The 17,910-nt window shown below is 37.3% G+C and overlaps 1 protein-coding gene across 3 annotated transcripts in view; it reads right to left on the bottom strand.

Moving 5' to 3' along the window:
- The window catches only part of msraa (methionine sulfoxide reductase Aa), a 74,803-nt gene extending 63,228 nt beyond the window's left edge, over positions 1-11,575 (bottom strand). The window contains exon 1 of one of the 3 annotated variants that reach the window (XM_058755689.1): positions 11,195-11,575. In XM_058755689.1, coding sequence (XP_058611672.1) covers positions 11,195-11,330 — 136 coding nt within the window. In that variant the 5' untranslated portion in view covers positions 11,331-11,575. Of the gene's footprint in view, positions 1-4,306; positions 4,455-6,699; positions 7,596-11,194 lie in introns of those variants that run through there. The other 2 variants (XM_058755691.1, XM_058755690.1) reach the window with 2 other exon arrangements.
- Positions 11,576-17,910: the final 6,335 nt, after the last annotated feature.

Genomic DNA, 17,910 nt, shown 5'->3' with positions numbered 1-17,910 from the left:
ATTCAATCTTCAATTTATCTGGTAAAATATGCCATCATTTTTGATTGCAACGCATCTCAAAATCCAAAAACAACATAAAACAAGAACAAAACAACTATATTTCTTTCTTTTTCGATAATAGAGTTAGAGTTATACTTTATAGTCCTTTTGCAAGGAAATTTGTCTTTGATACACAACAGATTACATTACACAGCACTAACTGACACCATCATTTAAAAAAAGACATTCTGAATATATTATACCAACAACTACAACTTACTATTTAAAATAGTAATAGATACTAATACAATTTTTTTTTGTAATGGCTTTCACATAGTGTAACCCTATAACGCTTCCCTGAAGGTAATAATTGATGAATTGTGGCTAAAACTTGAATCAGTCACTATTCTTTGTGCATTCTTAAAAAGAAAACTTATTAAATGGTTTTAATCTGCTACACTCAGATGTACATCACAATACGGAGAAAATAAGATCTGTCACTACTTCAGTTTCATTGTGACTTTAAATCCTTAGTACTGGTGGGACATCTTCATGTGCCACATTCAACTATGCTAACACAAACGTTACAAGCTACAGCAATCTGTTCGTCACACATAACTATCATATAGCTTAAGAAGACTTCAGAAAAATATAGTACATGAGTCATATGGACTACTTTTATGGTGCTTTTGTCATTTTTGGAGCTTGACAGCACTTTAATAGTCTCCTATGCATTCCACAGAAGAAAGAAAATTACGGAAAACATGAGACTTGAGACAGGATTTTTGCATGAACTATCACTTTAACAACCAAAGTATCAAGTAGCTTGAGAGGTGGCCATAATGCAATCAATGAATCAATCAATATACAACGCAGTTCATCATCAGCCACAATCATTTTATGCTTAAACTAACAGAGCAGAAAAACTTGAGAACCCATCTCAATGACTGTATATGTTTACATGCGGGTTTGTGATATTGCGATGTGACAGCCAGCATAAAAAAAATTTGAAAAGGGAAATTTGAAAACACTGAAAGAGGGTGAGAGTCTGAAGGATAGAGAGAGAGGGAGAGAGAGAGAGAGAGATCCGCATTGGATCAAAAGTAATTATTCACAACAGGAGGCTGCAGAGTTAATTCGACCAATCAGAAGGAGGGTGGGGGGAAGGCTAGAGAGAATGAGAACGACAGAGATTGTAGAAAATGGAAGAGGCAAAAATCAGAAAGAGAAACTGCATCAAATACAAAGCTATATTTACATGGATAATGTGTTCCTCATACTTCATGTTCAGCTGTGGAATGAAAGTGTTCATTCCAGTTCATTTGATATCGTCACCATTGGCAACAGCATGTAGTCAACTACAAACACAAGGACTGCCAAGAGACTATCATTTTGTAAAATGCCCAACACTTAATCACTTCCTTTGTCATGGTGATTAAACAAGGCTGTTCAGAATGGAACACTATATGTATTGCTTGTGGCATACTGCACAGTATATACTGTATTCCACCCACTATTTTGTAAAAATGAATATGAAATGGTACAGTGTGCCATGACAAACACTGCAATAGTAGTATGCTTCAATGACATGTCATATGACTCCACTATATATTGGATGTTTAATAGAGTGCTGTACATGTAGCCAGGTCATTCCAATGCAACTGCATGTGCACACACTGTACATACTGCAAAAATGGTTTGAGTAGTATGATAATATGCCATTTTGAACACATCCAGAACCTAATTCTGAATTAGCTGCACTTTGAATCTTTAACCTCTTTTGCTGTTATATCTCATCAACAATTAATGATGCTATGCATTGTTTTAAATACCATAAAAAAATAGTGTTAGTAGTTTAGTACTATGCAATCTTGAACACATTCAGAGCTTTATGAATCAGCTCAATAATGTGTGATGATTAATACTGAATCTTCAAGACTTTATGCCATTTTTACTCATCTCATCAACACTAATTAATGGTGCATACTTTGTACACACTGCAAAAAACTATTAGTAGTGTACTCTAGTACTATGAAATTTTGAACACATCCAGAGCCTTATGAATCAGCTTATTACTGTGTGGCAATTCGTTTTAAATCTTCAAGACACTGTCTTTTTTAAAACTCATCAACACTAATTAATGGTGCATACTGTGCGCAGTGTACACCTTTGCATACTGCAAAAACAGTATGGTAGCCATTTCAAACACTTCCAGAGACTCATTATTAATCAGCTGCAAAATGAATCTTTAAACCTTTATGCAAATTCTCTCAACAACACAAATTAATGTTGAATACTATGTCCAGTGCACATTGTTTTACATACTGCAAAAAAATAGTATTAGTAGTGTAGTACTAGGCAATTTTGAATGCTTCCAGAGCCTTATGAATCGGCATAAGACTGTGTAGCTATATCTCATTAACCCTAATTGTTGCATACTGTGCATATACCTTTACTGCAAAAGCAGAAGTATAGTAGTACGCCATTTCAAACACATCCAGAGCCTATTCAATTTGAATCTTCAAGTCTTTATGCTATTTTTGTACGCCTTCTCACCACTAATTAAAGAATAAGCACTTAAATCATAGTGGGTCAGTATGTTTCCAACATTATTACCCAATTTGCTTCAACCACAGAACATTTCATACTGGAAGTCCTCTTAAAACAGCAGCCTAGATGCTACTGTGATCAGTGGAACTGACGACTCTTGTACTGCAACACAGGGCATGTGCGACAGACGGGGTTTTACCCTCCTGCTCCTATTCTATCATTATAAAGGAAGACAGGATCACTAATGAGCTGGTAACGGGTAGACGTGTGGCCACAGAGGTGAAGGAGTGAGAGAGAACTCTTTGTGAGTGAAAAGGCTTCCTTCTCCCTTCATCTTGCGATTATGTGTCAACATCAAACATGGCGACTAGCGCTCCACACCTGCCCGTCAGTGCAGTCCTTTGGAGCTAAGATTAAAGGGGGTTTTGCTCACCAGAGGTAAAAACAGCGAAATGAAACGCACTGTAGGACCCAGAACACATCATATCTTTAATTCCTTCAGTTCTTTGTTCAGACAAACAGGTGGACTGTTGTGTCCTCTGAGCAAAGCGAGCGAGTCTTTTTACAACCTGCATTAGGAATCCAAACACATTTTCTGAAAGAATTATTTTGATCTCTTGAAACAACCCTTCAAGCTGTGAGATTTGGAATTTATCATACGCACAGCCGCGATGCCAAATCCACCAACTCAACGCGGTGATATTCATTTGCTGTCTTCTTGGACTCAACTGTTCTAAGCCGTTCCAACTTCCTCCATGTTGCACAAAGAGAGATAAATCACAGCTTTAACAATGAAGAAGATGTTATTGGGCCTATAAAATACAAATAACCGTGTTGGAATAATCCCAATCAGTTAGCGAGAAATTTCGAAGGCTATTTCACATGCCCGTCAGCACCACCAAAAGTCGGCATCTCAAATCTATTTTCTAAATGCATGTTATTGATCTTATTGAACGAATCATCCATGCTTATGATTCATTTTTTGAAATAATATTTTGAGCTCTTCATTTTCTTACAATCGACTGCAAGCTCACATCTGCCTCCATCCAATCAACAACCGATGGATAGAACCAAATCCTGCCCTACACTTTTTTTCTTTTTTGAATCACAGATCTTTCACTACTTCCATTACATCGCAACTTTAAAGAAAAACAAACTAAGCTTTGTCAAAGGATCTGTGACAGGCTGTCATTTAGAACAGACACAAACCATCCATCATAACACATCTTACTGGACAATGCATTCTGGTGGTTTAAGATGCAGAAATGTGCAAAAGCATAATTATATACTAAAATGAGTATCATTTGACTTGCAGGCTAGTCTAAATTACTTTTTTAGCAATACAACAGCAGATTAACTTGTGTCTCAACGTAAACAGTACGTTTGGTGTTATTGCATGCTGTTTCTTAAGGACAATAGCTAAAAATGTAAATTTGCAGACAATAGTAATTCTCAACAATGTTCTTAAAGAGATTTCCCCCTAAAAATAAAAATCATGTGGTTCCAAACCTGAATTAGTTTCTTCTGCAGAAGATAGAAGATATTTTGAAGAATGGCGAGAACCAAACAACATTGGAGATCACTGACTTCCATTATATGGACAAAAAACACTTATACATTTCTCAAAATATCTTCTTTTGGGGTCCATAGAATACAGAAAGTCAAAGAGATTTGTACTGTAATGGAATGAAGGTGAGTCAATGATGACTGAATTTTCATTTTTGGATGGACTAACCCTTGTATTTATAGTGTATATAAATTTCTCCTGATGACTTACCTATAGACTTCCATTGTAAGTGATGGAAAAGTCGAAATAATTTTCTACTAATAGAGCTTAGCTTTTGAACCCAGATTGTTCCTTTCTCATGCTGATGAAGTGCGAGCCCATTCAAGACCTTGAAATGATTCATATTCCTTATTTAAGTCCAAATCTGTCATAAAATATTACACAATAATTAAGCCAGTACATAAGCCAACCACTATCTTTTGTAAATCAGTGACAAGACAGACAGGTCAGATGACTGCTGAAATCAATACAAGTCCTGTGTGTTGACAGAGGTGTTCTTGAGCAGGGCAAAGAGCACTGTGGGAGACAGAGGGAGTGTGTAACAGGCTTTTTAAATGATCTACTTAATCACATCATACCTGCAGGTCTTCCTTTTCTCTACACATTAGGGTTTGAAGGTCAGATTACATTTACATGTATGCATTTGGCAGACACTTTTATTCTAAATGTACATTTATCAGTATGTGGTTTCGCTGGGAGTCAAAACCATGATCTTAGCCTTGAGTTAAACTAAAGAACATCACATTTGTTACAGCAAATAAGCAAAGAGAAAGACAAATCTAAATTACACTTTCAGAAGTATAAAGGAGGCTAGATTCTCAAGCTATTGACTGAGTTAAAGTAGGTCAACGTGCACAACGATTCACCAAAAACTCCACACTGCTTCTTCTCTGCAACCATTAAAAGGTTTCAAAAAACTGTATTGCTGAGAAAAGCCATGCAAACATATCAGGTTTTCTATTATCTGCAAAGGAAGTTATGAATAATTTACAGCCACTGTTACACATGCATGGTTGGACTGTTCTACTTGTTCACTTAGCCAGGAAAAAAAGCTCAAGACCTCAAAAAATAATTTAAAACAATTTGTTCTAACTATCGATAAAACGCTGATGCAAGTATGCAAGTTTGAATACTGAATATATACTGTACAACACTGTTAAAATTCTTATGCTTACCAATGCTGCATTTATTTGACTAAGAATACAGTAAAAACAGTAATATTGTGAAATGTGTTTTCTATTTTACAACTGTTTTCTAATTTAATGTTTTAAAATGAACTTTATTTCTTTTGTGGACAGATGAATTTTCAGCAGACATTGCTCTAGTCTTCAGGGTCATACAATCCTTCAGATATGCTGAATATGCAGATTTGGTGCTCTTACTGATTCCAAACATTTGAATGGTAGTTTAAATGTTACATTTTTCAGTATTAAAGAATTGAACGTTCTTTGGTCTAATCAGTGCTGTGTGTTCTAAATAAACAGCTAAGTATTGTGTAGAGCAGTTTTCCAACAATCTTTCTGAATTCTGTCCATTTGCACTTCTTTTTTGTACTTTAATTGGTGTACCTGAGGTACTTTGTGCTTTGCAGTAGTGATAGTATTTTACTCTACATTATAAAAAAAGTCTAATCTACAGACAAGCTTTAAATGAACATATTCCAAAACTAGACATTAGGGTTGTTAATTTAGGTCTATCCAGGTGGTATATGAATAATCTTGTTGATAATTAATAATTATTATTTAACGAATGGAAAGCAATGGAGCAATTCCAACTGGCATTTTGCAGTTGCCCAAGCAGCTGTTCTGAGACGCTGGTGGCAAAAAGAAAAGAAAAAAAGTTTCTACTTCATAAAACAAATCAGAAATGGCACGCAGAACAGTGAATTAGGATTCATCTTCAAAGGTCAGAAATACTGGTGATTAAAAATTCAATGTCCACATGTTTAAAATTCCACCAAAGAGAGATTAGGCCTTTGCATGTTTTGAGTATTGATGGAAAGCTGAAAGGCCTTTCAGAAAACCATAATATCAAACTATAATGCCAAACATCGTAATGCACCTGCTCTATCAGCCATGGACACCTGTCTTGTGATGAAACACATCTGGCAAATTCATCCTGGCACAGAATCAACAAAATCTCTCTCTCTCTCTGTCTCTTCTCTGTTCTTGCCCTTTTCACAGTTATTAACTGGAAGCCTGCCGATGCAGCCAGAATCCTAGTGCAATACCAATAAGCAATGCCAATGTGTAGCTGTGTGAGACAAAAAACCAGTATATTAGTATAAAAGTTGGTGAGAGGACGCTATAAAGTCAGTCTAGAAGGATGGCATGTACCAAACAAAGTTGTATAAAAAAAAAGCAAACGAAGAACCAGTCGAAAACTGTCTCTCTAAAGGAAATCATACTCACTTCATACAAACCAATAATAAATTATACAAACCAATAATAACAACTCCCCGTTCTAACAGTGACTCATCAGCATCAAGGAAGCCAACTGAGAAAAAATTCTAAACTTAATGACTAAACTTAATGATTAATAAAGTGTTCTTTATTAATATGGGATAATACAGCATTATTTGGCTTGAAAGAGGCACCACTTACAGACTTAGGAAAATCAAGATCCAGGCCTTTGTACTCCAGATGTTTGTTGACCGCAAGCTTTTGAGCACCAATATGGCAGACCAACAATTCATCTCCTTGCAGAGCATCAACTTCCCTAATAGTTAGAAGACTGGAATATCACCTGCAAACAAAAGAGTCTCTTTATGCCCTCACTGATCTTAGCTTCTTAGTCTTGGTTTTTTGGAGACACACCTCAAAGAAAGAAGACTGTTGCTGAGGACACTTGGAAAGTCACCTAACTTCTTCCAATACAAAAACATCCATTTCCCACTTGCAGCAAGGAATGCAGCATCTTGGTTCTGGCCCTTAGTTTCAGAAGTTCTGAAAGTAAAAACAAAACTTTGTAGTCCAGTCGTAGAGGTGCAAACTTTTCTTTGGCACTTGCCGTTTGTAGTTCCAGGCATAGTAAAGCCATTAGTGAGAACATAAACAAGTCAGATACATCTTCATTTGCGGTTAAGATAACAAAGACCCCTGAAGACGCATGGTCATCTCTTGGCGCAAACAACTTCAAAAGTCCAGTCCAAAAAAACCGGGGACCGCACAATTCTTCCAGAATTGTCAAAAAACGGCTCATTGATTACAATGTGTGCCCCCTTTGCCCTAGCTTCCTGCGAAATATAATGCAGTTTTCTTTTTAGATTTAGTTTTTTAGCACTGAAGCTGAGCTCCTGCACTCGGGGTATTTTTGATTTCCTTTGCGCAAAAGCTGAGCAAACAGACAAAGGGAGCTGCGATAGAACCCTGCCAAGTCTCGCCTGGGTTTTTTCTCTTCCATTCCTCTCCCTCTCCGTGCTCCCGCACTCCCGGCATGGCAACTTTCCCGAGAAACCCTGGCGGAGCTCCAGCCTGTGTCTGCTTGTCTGGGCCCCCCTCCTCCCCCCGAAAAAGCGCCAATTTAGGCAAATTGATCAAAACGAATCTCAAATTAATTTCTCTTCTCTGCCATTCCCTGCCACCTTCATCCAGATTCGGTCCCCCCTCCTCCCTCGCCAGATGCACAGACGTGAGGACATTGGAATGTCTGTCATCCCAATCTCCCCAGCGTCCCCGCACCTCCAACGTCCCTCCTTCAATCGCCCCTCCGCTCCATCCGTTGTTAGCCACCGGCACTCGAGAGTTGCTCTATGTTTCACCTACTCACTTTCAAATCTGTCTTAGCAGGGAAAAATCCTGCTGCTGTTCTTCTTTTCAGCGCCGTGATCATTCTCCGCGTGCCAAAACAGCACCTCCTGTGCTGCTTCTGCCATTTTTGGGGACATGGCAGCGATGCTTTGCCAAAGCGGGACGGCCCCAAGGACGCCCTCCCTAAACAAACTTTCTCACTTATATGGAAACCAAACCATGCACTGCCACAAAACTGTCATTTGATATTTAGCATGGCAAATCAACAACTGGTATAGAGAATATGAAAGCAGTTGCTCTGACAATGTATATTTCCTAGTAAATCTAATTTTAATTTACAGCATATGAGCAATAAACTTTTTATTTTCTGTACTACCTAATCAACTAGCCAAACTACTATTAGAATTTCAAAAATTAATTTTACTTTGCATGTTTGGCTTGCAACATCCTATCAGATTAATTGATTTTTTTTTTGCCACATATGCTTATTTATTATTATAATTATTTGTTTAATTTAAAATTAAAACGTCTATTTTAATTAAAATGTCTAAAGTACAAAGCACTTAAAAGTTTTTTTATTTTTTTGGTAAATGCAATAAAAGTCAATGGGGTCCAAAGTTGTTTTGATCACCAGCATTCTTGAAAATATCTTCTTTTGTGTTCCACAGTTAAAAGTAAGTCATACATGTTTGGAACAATATGAACTATACTGTTAAATATAATTTTTTTTTTGCAAATGCAGTGAAGTCACATGTTAGTAAGCCAAACTCAAATAATTGCATTATTACAGATTTTTAATTAGCCAATTTATTCCTATGACGGTGAAGCTGAATTTTCAGCAGCCATTACTCCAGTCTTCAATGTCTCAAGATTCTTCAGAAATCATCCTGATATGCTAAAATGGCTACTAAAAATGCAGCTTTGCCCTCACAGGAATAAATTACATTTTAAAATATATTCAAATAGAAAACATTTATTTTAAATTGCAATAATATTTAACATTATTACTGTTTTTACTTTTTTAATCAAATAAATGAAGCCTTAGTAAGCAGAAGCTTCTTAAAATAAATCTGAAAATCTGAAAATAAATCTTAATTATTCAAGAAATTTCAACAAGGGAGCATTTATTTTTTTTTTTGCATTTTAATAAAAAAGAAGTACAATCCCACTCCAAACGTCCACAGCAGCTCCAGCACTTGAAAGAACTGAACCAGTTCCCTAAGCATGTGAGCTACGCGCCCACAAAGTTTTTTGTAAGAGCTGCTCGTGTTCAAAGAGACATCGTACTGCCCTAAGCTCTGATCTCATTCTTCCATCTGTTCTGTGGTCTGTAACCTTCAACCAGGTTCATTACATCTTCAAAGCGAGACACGTGTGTGTCAGTGTTGCAGAGTGTTACCTGGCAACCTTCCAGCTCCGCGGTGGAGTCCCGTTGCCAAGGGGAAGCCTTGAGAGGCGAGCACTGATAATCAGTTCACTGCAGTCTGAAGGGGTGGATCCCTGCATGGGCACGCTTCATGCCATTGCACTGAACGCCAATGTGAGTCGCATGTCAAGCAGCCTGCGGATGCTCCTGAGAGCGAGGCGTTGCAAACACATTATTTTTATACTTATTAACTTCCAGGCCGAGTTACAACAATAACCTACCATCCTTATCTAAAGTTGCCTTTACAACTTAAGTCCACATCTGTTAGTTGTAAAATGAATGCAAAGGCAATATCTCCAAAACTCGTCCACTCGGACCTGCTGCTGGGAGGATGGGACAAGGTATATGGCTATAGCCCAAGGCTGAAAAGGCAGAAAATTGCTAGTTCGACCTCTGAAGGAAACAAGCCTTGTGTTATCACTATTGTGCCCTTGAGCAAGACAAAAGGGATAGTTTTCTCAAAAAATGAAAATTCTGTCATTATTATGCCTACCCATATGCTGTTATTTTTCAGTGGAACACAAAAGGATAATTGTAAAACAATGTACATGCTTCTTTTTTTCCATATGAAAAAGAAATAGCCCATGCATTGTTCATGCAATTTCTCATTTTGTGTTCCAAGGAAAAAATAACAAAAAATAGGTTTGGAATAACATGAGGGTGTGAAAATAATGGGGGAGGGGGGTACATTTTTAATAAACTATTCTTTTCGAACACATTTTGGATAAAAGTGTCATAGACAAAATGTTTTTACAAACTATTTTCTGTTCCTCAGAAAATACAAGTGTTACCGGTTTGAAATGACATGAGGGTGAGTTCAATTCAATTCAGGTTTATTTGTATAGCGCTTTTTACGATACAATCGTTGCAAAGCAGCTTTACAGGAAATTAAGTTTCTACTATATATATATATATATATATATATATATATATATATATATATATATATATATATATATATATATATATGCATACATATGCACACATAAATGAGTATATGAATTGTAATTTTTGGGGTGAACTATACTGTTAAATATTACATTTAGATGTTTGGAATAACATGTGGGTGTAATTATTTAAAAAAATGTATTTATTGATAGTATAAATTATAATTTTTTATATCTCAGGATGACTGTCCCACTTGATCCATGTCACTTTGGATAAAAGTGTCTGCTAAATAACTACTTACTATTCTAACTAGATGTTTTATTTTTCCGTTTAAATGATGTCACTTAAACGGTGTGATTTAGGATTTGTAGCAGGCCCCCTGTTCCCATCAGAGCTCTTCACCCTACTTGAAGCAGCATTTCCATTTTTATGTAAGAGCCTGAGTCAGCTGTTCTGTTCCACTGCAAGTGTGCCTTTTATCGCCCTTTACTACCCTGTACTCTTGCCTCTGAGGAGAAAGATATTGAATATTTAATGCCAAGAGTATTGGGGATATTACTCAGTAAAAAAAACTTACTTTGAAAACATTTTGCTTCACCTAAATGGTACTTTAAAGTCAAAAATGGATGAAAATGAAAAAGAGAAAAGGGCTGCATGGAATGTAATGATGCTACTATAAGATGTCATACCAAAACATCTATGAGTTGATAATTGAGTTGGCAAATACGAGTAAATAACGCTATCTCCACGTCTACAATAAACAAAATGACGATTATATGTAAGTGTTGCTCTGCGCATGCGCGTCGCACAGAGCCAGGAAAACCAAAACAAAGCTCCTCGTTTCCTCGACCGCAGAGGAACCGTCTTAGCTTTCTTTTGCACAAGTACGCTTCGGTTGCAATTCCGTACCTTATATCACTATATCCATGTCATCGCGACTTGAAACGTTAAGGCACTGCCTTTGTTTTGTTTTGACAGATGATAGCCGCGTTAGCACGTGAACTGAGAAAGTCAGACAAATTCACAACTCCATACCTGACACTTTCATGCTCTGCTCTCTTCCAGGGAACGCTTCCTCCGGAGACGGCATTCGTATTTTGGTGGACACATCTCCCATTTTGTTTTGAACAAAATAACGCCAGACCAAACGCATGGAAGTCCGCGCAACCATGAGCACAAACACGCCGCACGCGATGCACTTGTGTAACGACTGCACAAGCGCGTGCTCGTTACCTAACTATTTGGTTATATATATTGTAAATAAGTAAGCGTGCTTTAATCAAATATTTAAAGTCCCCTTTAAACCTGTGGTAAAACGACTCCGTAGTCAGTGCTGTGTTGGAGGACATTCCTTCCTCAGTGATTCAAAAAAGTTTAGGAGCTTGGAATATGTTCTTAATAGAAAAGTGGTAAAGCTACATTTGTGTTGGCACTTGTTTTTAAACACACACACACACACACATATGATTGATGATGATATATATATATATTTTTTTTGATGATTGTGTGGCGTTACAATACTACTCTTAATGAGCTTATACAATGCTATTTTATGTCACGCCACAAGGCATGACAACTTCACAACGTGTTTTATGCACCCATATATTGTATTTAATATTAAAGATGCTCATATTAATGTGCTTGTGTCAGTTTTTTTTTTTTTTCTAATTATGTGTAACATTTTCCTCAAATTCAAAGTCAGTTCGTTTAAAGTTCATGCGATCCGTGCATGTCCAAAATAGTAGGTATAGCTACGTGTAGAAAATTAGTTTAGGAAAATTACTTAAATCCAATTACGTTACACTTTATGTGAATTTAGGATATGTATTGATGTAAAAGTGTTTATAATTTTCTAATACTACTAGGCTAACTGTAGCCTAGAAGATTAATAATAGTTTATAAGTTATATCTGCAATACATTATAAACAGACAGGAAACAGAACACTGAGTAGCCATTTCTTTGTTTAATCAGATGATATTCCCGGGCCCTTGAAGGTGTTGGCTGTATGCTGCACTCAGAGACAGTGTCTTTATCCATGTGTCGTCAGCATAAGGGTGGATTGAAAAGCTTTACCATCTGGAGTTCAACGCGTGTCGAATGTGTTTGTTCGAGACACGCGTGCGGCAGACGACAGTCCTTTAAACTGCAACACAAGAGAGGATCAGGAGACCTCTGCTGACCTCAAAGCAAGTACTAACCCACACAATACAAAGTGTATGGATAATTCACAGATAGATAGATAGACAGATAGATAGGCATAGCTAGGTTACGTCGTTCGAGCGCTTTACGATGGTGCCTCGAACATACGTATTGTAAATAATTTTCAAAACTGTCGTGTAGCCTATACAAACATATTCACAACATTGTATTGTAGTTGATGTTAAGTAACTACAAAGGCAATTCGTATTGAGCGAGACGAAACTCGATAGGCGGATAAAATTACAAAACTCCCTTCAAAATCGCTGAATAATTTGTACGTTGGTGCAATACTCAGGCCTGCGTATTTTTAAAGTAAGTTAAGCCTTGTAGGCTGTTGTGGGTTTAAATCCCTAAGCAAATGAGAACTATCAGTGATTTGGAGTCGGAGGAAACGTTTTTGTGTTGCATTAAAATGAGAAAAGCATAAAGATAAATCAGTGTTCGACAATAAATCAATGCAGCATGAGGGATGGGATGAGATGAGATGAGCGCGGGTGGGGGATGGGACTCGACGCGCAGATGACAGGCCATATGGAGTCGGCCTTCTTTTTTGGACACAATTTGATGAACTAATACTTTCTAAGGGTTTACTGCGGTGTTAACAAAATATTTATTTCACGTGAAAACGTTTACGTCGAAGGACGAACAGTCAATGGAATCGTGGCGCACGGTGACCTTATTTCTTAAAGGTGCTCGCGGTTTATTTGCCAATACGCATTCCATAAGAGCATTCCATTTTTGTGTTGGGGTTAGAATGTAAAAACGTCCTATTTGCAATAGTTTTGTTGTTCTTCAGATTATTAACCAGTTTGGGAAGTCGTGCGCACGAATTGCACTTGTGCATGAAGAAATGAGTAGAAAGAAAAAAAGTGCTTTGTTTAAAAATCACGACGACGAAATAAAACAAACACGTGCATCATGAAAAGTGCAGAAACTATTTTCCAAACGGCTAATGTTTAGTAACCCGACAGATGCCACCTCTTTCCACCAGAGTATAATCCTCTCTGAAGGGAAGGGAACAGAGGAGCAGGACGGAGAGCTTCAGTGTGTGTGATAAACTGGGCTGCTCTCCTCCTCTCTGTCAGATCGCGCTCTGCATCACACCATTTCACATGATGACCGACTCTGCTTACGAGCACCGAAACCTTCAGCTCTGGCTATCTGCTTCCAACATGCCTTTTTCTGCTTTATTTATTTCGTTTATCTTGAAGAAATTTGAGTGATGCAACACTATAAGCGGAAATGATTTATGTCGCATCCTACAGCATCAAGGTGCGCAAAAGCGTGCGGAACATTTGATGGTTTTGGAAAGACGCTCTTCTGCACCGACTGCCTTGTGGACATTTCCCCAAACTGGATTTATGGACAATTATTATCTCGGGGGATCAAAACCTATTATTTATATCCTGCTTCGCAAGGTGTATTTGTGTAAGTTTTTATGAAATCGATGTGCATTGTTTTTACAAATTGTTAATGTCAACCAACTGCGTCTGTTTTACTAAAGCATGTTTCTTGTTTATTTCTTATAGCGCATATAACAGTTGACTGTGAATGCATTGAGGTGCCACTGTATCAAATGATGCCAGGCTATATTAATAGGTTCTTTGATTTTCAGACTGAATGGACGTCACTGAATGGATCGCCTAATTAAAATCCTATTTGCAGGGAAATTTCCTTTCTGTGTATGGTGCAAGGTGGCTTTGACAAATGGTGCCCTCCACTTTTTTCCCAATATTTAGTTTACCCCCTCCTGATGCAGGTGCTTTCAACTGCCCCCACCTTCTAACATATACCCCGCCCGACCCCCCACAAGAGGCGGCGGTGTCTCTGGTTTAGTCCCACAGTTTCCCCCTTCTTTCTTACCTCTGCTGCATTTTGCATGAGCTATCTAGGTCATTAGCATTTTAGCGTATGCAAGACTTGACAAAGCTGGTGAAGAGCCAGATGGGCCCTCTACTATTTTTTTTTTTTTTTATATCTCATGGGAGTTGAGCAAGGGACCAACTGCAGCAAGCCACTGAGCGCTTTCTTTTTATTGCCATCACTCGGGCCTTATGTTGCACCAACACATGATGGAGAGATGCGCACCGTCCTGTGGAAATAACGCATTCGAAAAAATAGGTAATGTAATAAATGGGAACGCTTGCTTGAATTATGATGTGATGCGCAGATGCTTTAAGGATGCATGATGCCCTGTGCAATGTTGGATGCTGATGCTACACCAGTCGGAGGAGGACGTAGACATTTTGGTGCAACCTCTTTGCTGTAGCTTAGTTGTGCGATTCAGAACATTGTGGTTGCAAACAGGCCTGCTTTTCTTCGTGTTCACAGCGGACCTTGATTTAAATGTCCATACAATTAAGGCACGCGGTGAATGCCAAGAGAGATGGCAAATATCATCGATGATTGTTTTTATAACAGCACAGCGCATATAGTCCGTGCGTTGCGATGCATGACACTTCTTATTTTCCTTTCCTTCGGTTTTTGCGAGAGCGCGCGCGTGTGTGGAGGCGAACCGACGCATCAATGCGGCCAAACTGATCTTTAATATTTCATTGCGTTCTTCCATAATTTTGTGTTGTGCAAAAGAGCATATCATGGATATATTGAAGTGTCATTGTGTATTTACGAGTTAAAAACTCTAACAATTACCTTGAGGTCTGATGTAACCTATTTTTGTCATTTACTGTTTATTTAGAGGACGATTAAAATCTAGAAACAGTCTCATTTGCAGACCTGTGTGTGGACACGATGTCTTCAGGAGAAGATGAAGATAGAAAAGTTGTGAGGCCTACAGTGACAACCAAATTAAACAGAACGCACTGATATCTTAAATTTCTGAACGTTCAGGACGACAGCAGTTGGTCCTCAAAATGACACTTGTCATGTGTCTTCATAAGGGCACTGAAAATATTGAGCATGTACGTTTGTATTGTATTTATGAGTGTGTAAATAATTTTAGCTTGTCAATAAAATCACTATTCACTAAGCAGACATTAATTTCTTTTTTTACGCAATATTTGCCACTTCTTATTTCGATTCACCAGAACACTTTTATTAAGACATGATCTTTTACACTATCTTCTAAAACTTTACAGTACGATTTTCGCGTCTGAAAATAGAAATCTTACACCTATACGCTTTATTTTTAGGGATTCTCGGTAATTAAGATGCAGGCCGCGAGCTTTTTAACCTTAGTTTAAACAATATTTCATGTAAAATTAAAAATCAAATTGACGTTCACAATTCACAAAATCCACACTTTATTTAGCGTCGAAAAGGTGCAAGCAAAAAGACACCACGGCCTGTAGAAGAATCATTTAAAAATCCTATAAGAACTTTTTATCCTCTAGAAAATATTTTGTGTTTTAAAAAACACTGATCTGAAGAACATGCAACATCAAGAACGTTTTAAAACCAACTCAAGAACCGTATACAACAAACATGTTCTTCATGGTTATTTACTGTATTTAAGAGGACCACATAAGTGCCTTTATTTTAAAGAGAGTATAAATAACGCGTTTCTATTCCGGTATGAGATTATGAAAACTGAAGCGTATTTCGATTAAACATAAATGCACATTTCACATTATAGGCGCCTTAAACATGCCATGAATTCCAGCAGTTGTCTTAATATTTCATCTTCACCTCATATGAGATATTCATTTTTAGAGATCAATGTTTCATCCTTGTATTCCTTATACCCTATTCAGTAACCGTGAACTTATTTTTCAAGGTCATTTAATGGTTGCTTTCGGAAATGAAGGCCTATAGGCTTTTGCCAAATCGCTATTCTAATTAAATAGGCAAATGAAGCAACATTTTATTAGATAAACACGTAAGATTATATTCGCCAATCAAAGATGGCAAAGAAACCATGTTGCGTCATAAATGATTTCTGTAGCCTACCATATCAACTTCTGTAGGCTACCAAACGAATTGTAACGTATTTCGTCCACGAGACTGGGTTATAGTCCAGGTTAACATTATGTACAATTTCCGCTAGAGGTTTAAACGTTATTATAAAACATATTTAACCTCAGTATAGAACGTGCAGGCCTTCTTCTATGTGTAGGCTATAACGTTCCTCCGTGCGTTTACAGATTAAGCGTTCAGGCAATTCAAGCCAATAAATGGGGACAATCAAGATATAATTTTATAAACCACTTGTGCATTACTAGACTGCCAAGGCTGGAGTTTTCATTTCAAACGTTTAAGAAAGAAATGCACACGCGCAGTTTGCGTGATATAAAGGGCCTCACACTGGAAGTGAATGATGTAACCTCGAAGCAGTGCTCTAATATGAGACATCGCAGTAGAGAAAAATGAGAAATTATACAGAACACAGAATTTTCCGCCTTTTAGCAACATGCCCTTTCTGAGGCTCGAACCGTGTGCGGCCTTGTTGAAAATGCTATATCCTTTAAAGGGTATTTAAGGACACTGCATAATGTCAGATCAACCTCATTAGGCAGAGGTGTAGCCTACATTAGCATATTTCATCAAAAGAATATTTAGGTCGCAGATTAAATTCAGCTGCCCCTGTATTTCAATCAGCGGGTTGGTAATTTTTGTAAATGTTGATTCTTGAAGGACGCGGGGACACAGTGGCAGTGGGACACGAAGTAAGTTATTTCAGTGGGATTTGCATGAAAAATCATTGGATTAGAAAAATAACATTCAAAATTGCAAATAAAAAAAATAAGAACAATGTTGGAAAACATGGACTTATGACCAAATACAGAGTTAACCTGTGTTAATTGGTATTTATTTAATGAGATGAGTAAAACTGACAGGTTGGCTACTGGTCACAGAAGACTACGCTTGTCACAAATGTTAACATTAACTTTGGTTTCTGGTCAGGGTGCAAATTATACAGTTTATTTAAAACACCTCGAGTTTTTAAAGAATTTTAAACATCTGCTAAAAGATTAAAATGTAGCTAAATATAGCCTAAACGTAATTTTTCAGAAACAACCCACCTTCAAATTGTCATTTCGCGCCACCAACAGTAAGATAAAAGTCTCTCATCTAAAAAGCTTTTGTGATGCATTTATGTAAATCTATAATACATTAAGGAATAATTAGCAACAGCATTCCTGTAATGCTTTATCTTCATAACGTGAAAACAGCGTACTGTCGCTATGGTTACCTTCAATTCGTCTACTTATGTTTGGCTACAGGCGAAAATACGCGCTCTGACTTGTAATTTAACTTAAGACATTTAAAAACACGTAGAAACCTATATATATATGTGTGTGTGTGTGTGTGTGTGTGTGTGTGTGTGTGTGTATGTACTTTAACTAACCCTGACTCCCAAACCTTTTGACTTTGCTTGTTCAGGCCTTATTTAGTAGGTCTGACCCCCATAAATAATTCCTCGTGGCAATGTTTTTCTTTACTGTCTTTTTATACAAGCAATTCAACTAAGAACCATCAGTGTAATGATCCCTCCAGTTATATAATAACTAGAAATTAAAATCAAAACCACCCACAAGCCTACTAATTTCTTTGATGCTTATTTTTAAAAATTAAAATATTTGCAGTATAA

Source organism: Onychostoma macrolepis, chromosome 20 (assembly GCF_012432095.1).
Source record: "Onychostoma macrolepis isolate SWU-2019 chromosome 20, ASM1243209v1, whole genome shotgun sequence".
Taxonomy (NCBI): Eukaryota; Metazoa; Chordata; class Actinopteri; order Cypriniformes; family Cyprinidae; genus Onychostoma; species Onychostoma macrolepis.
Note: the sequence above shows the minus strand (reverse complement) of the source record. Positions and strands in the feature narration are given on the sequence as shown.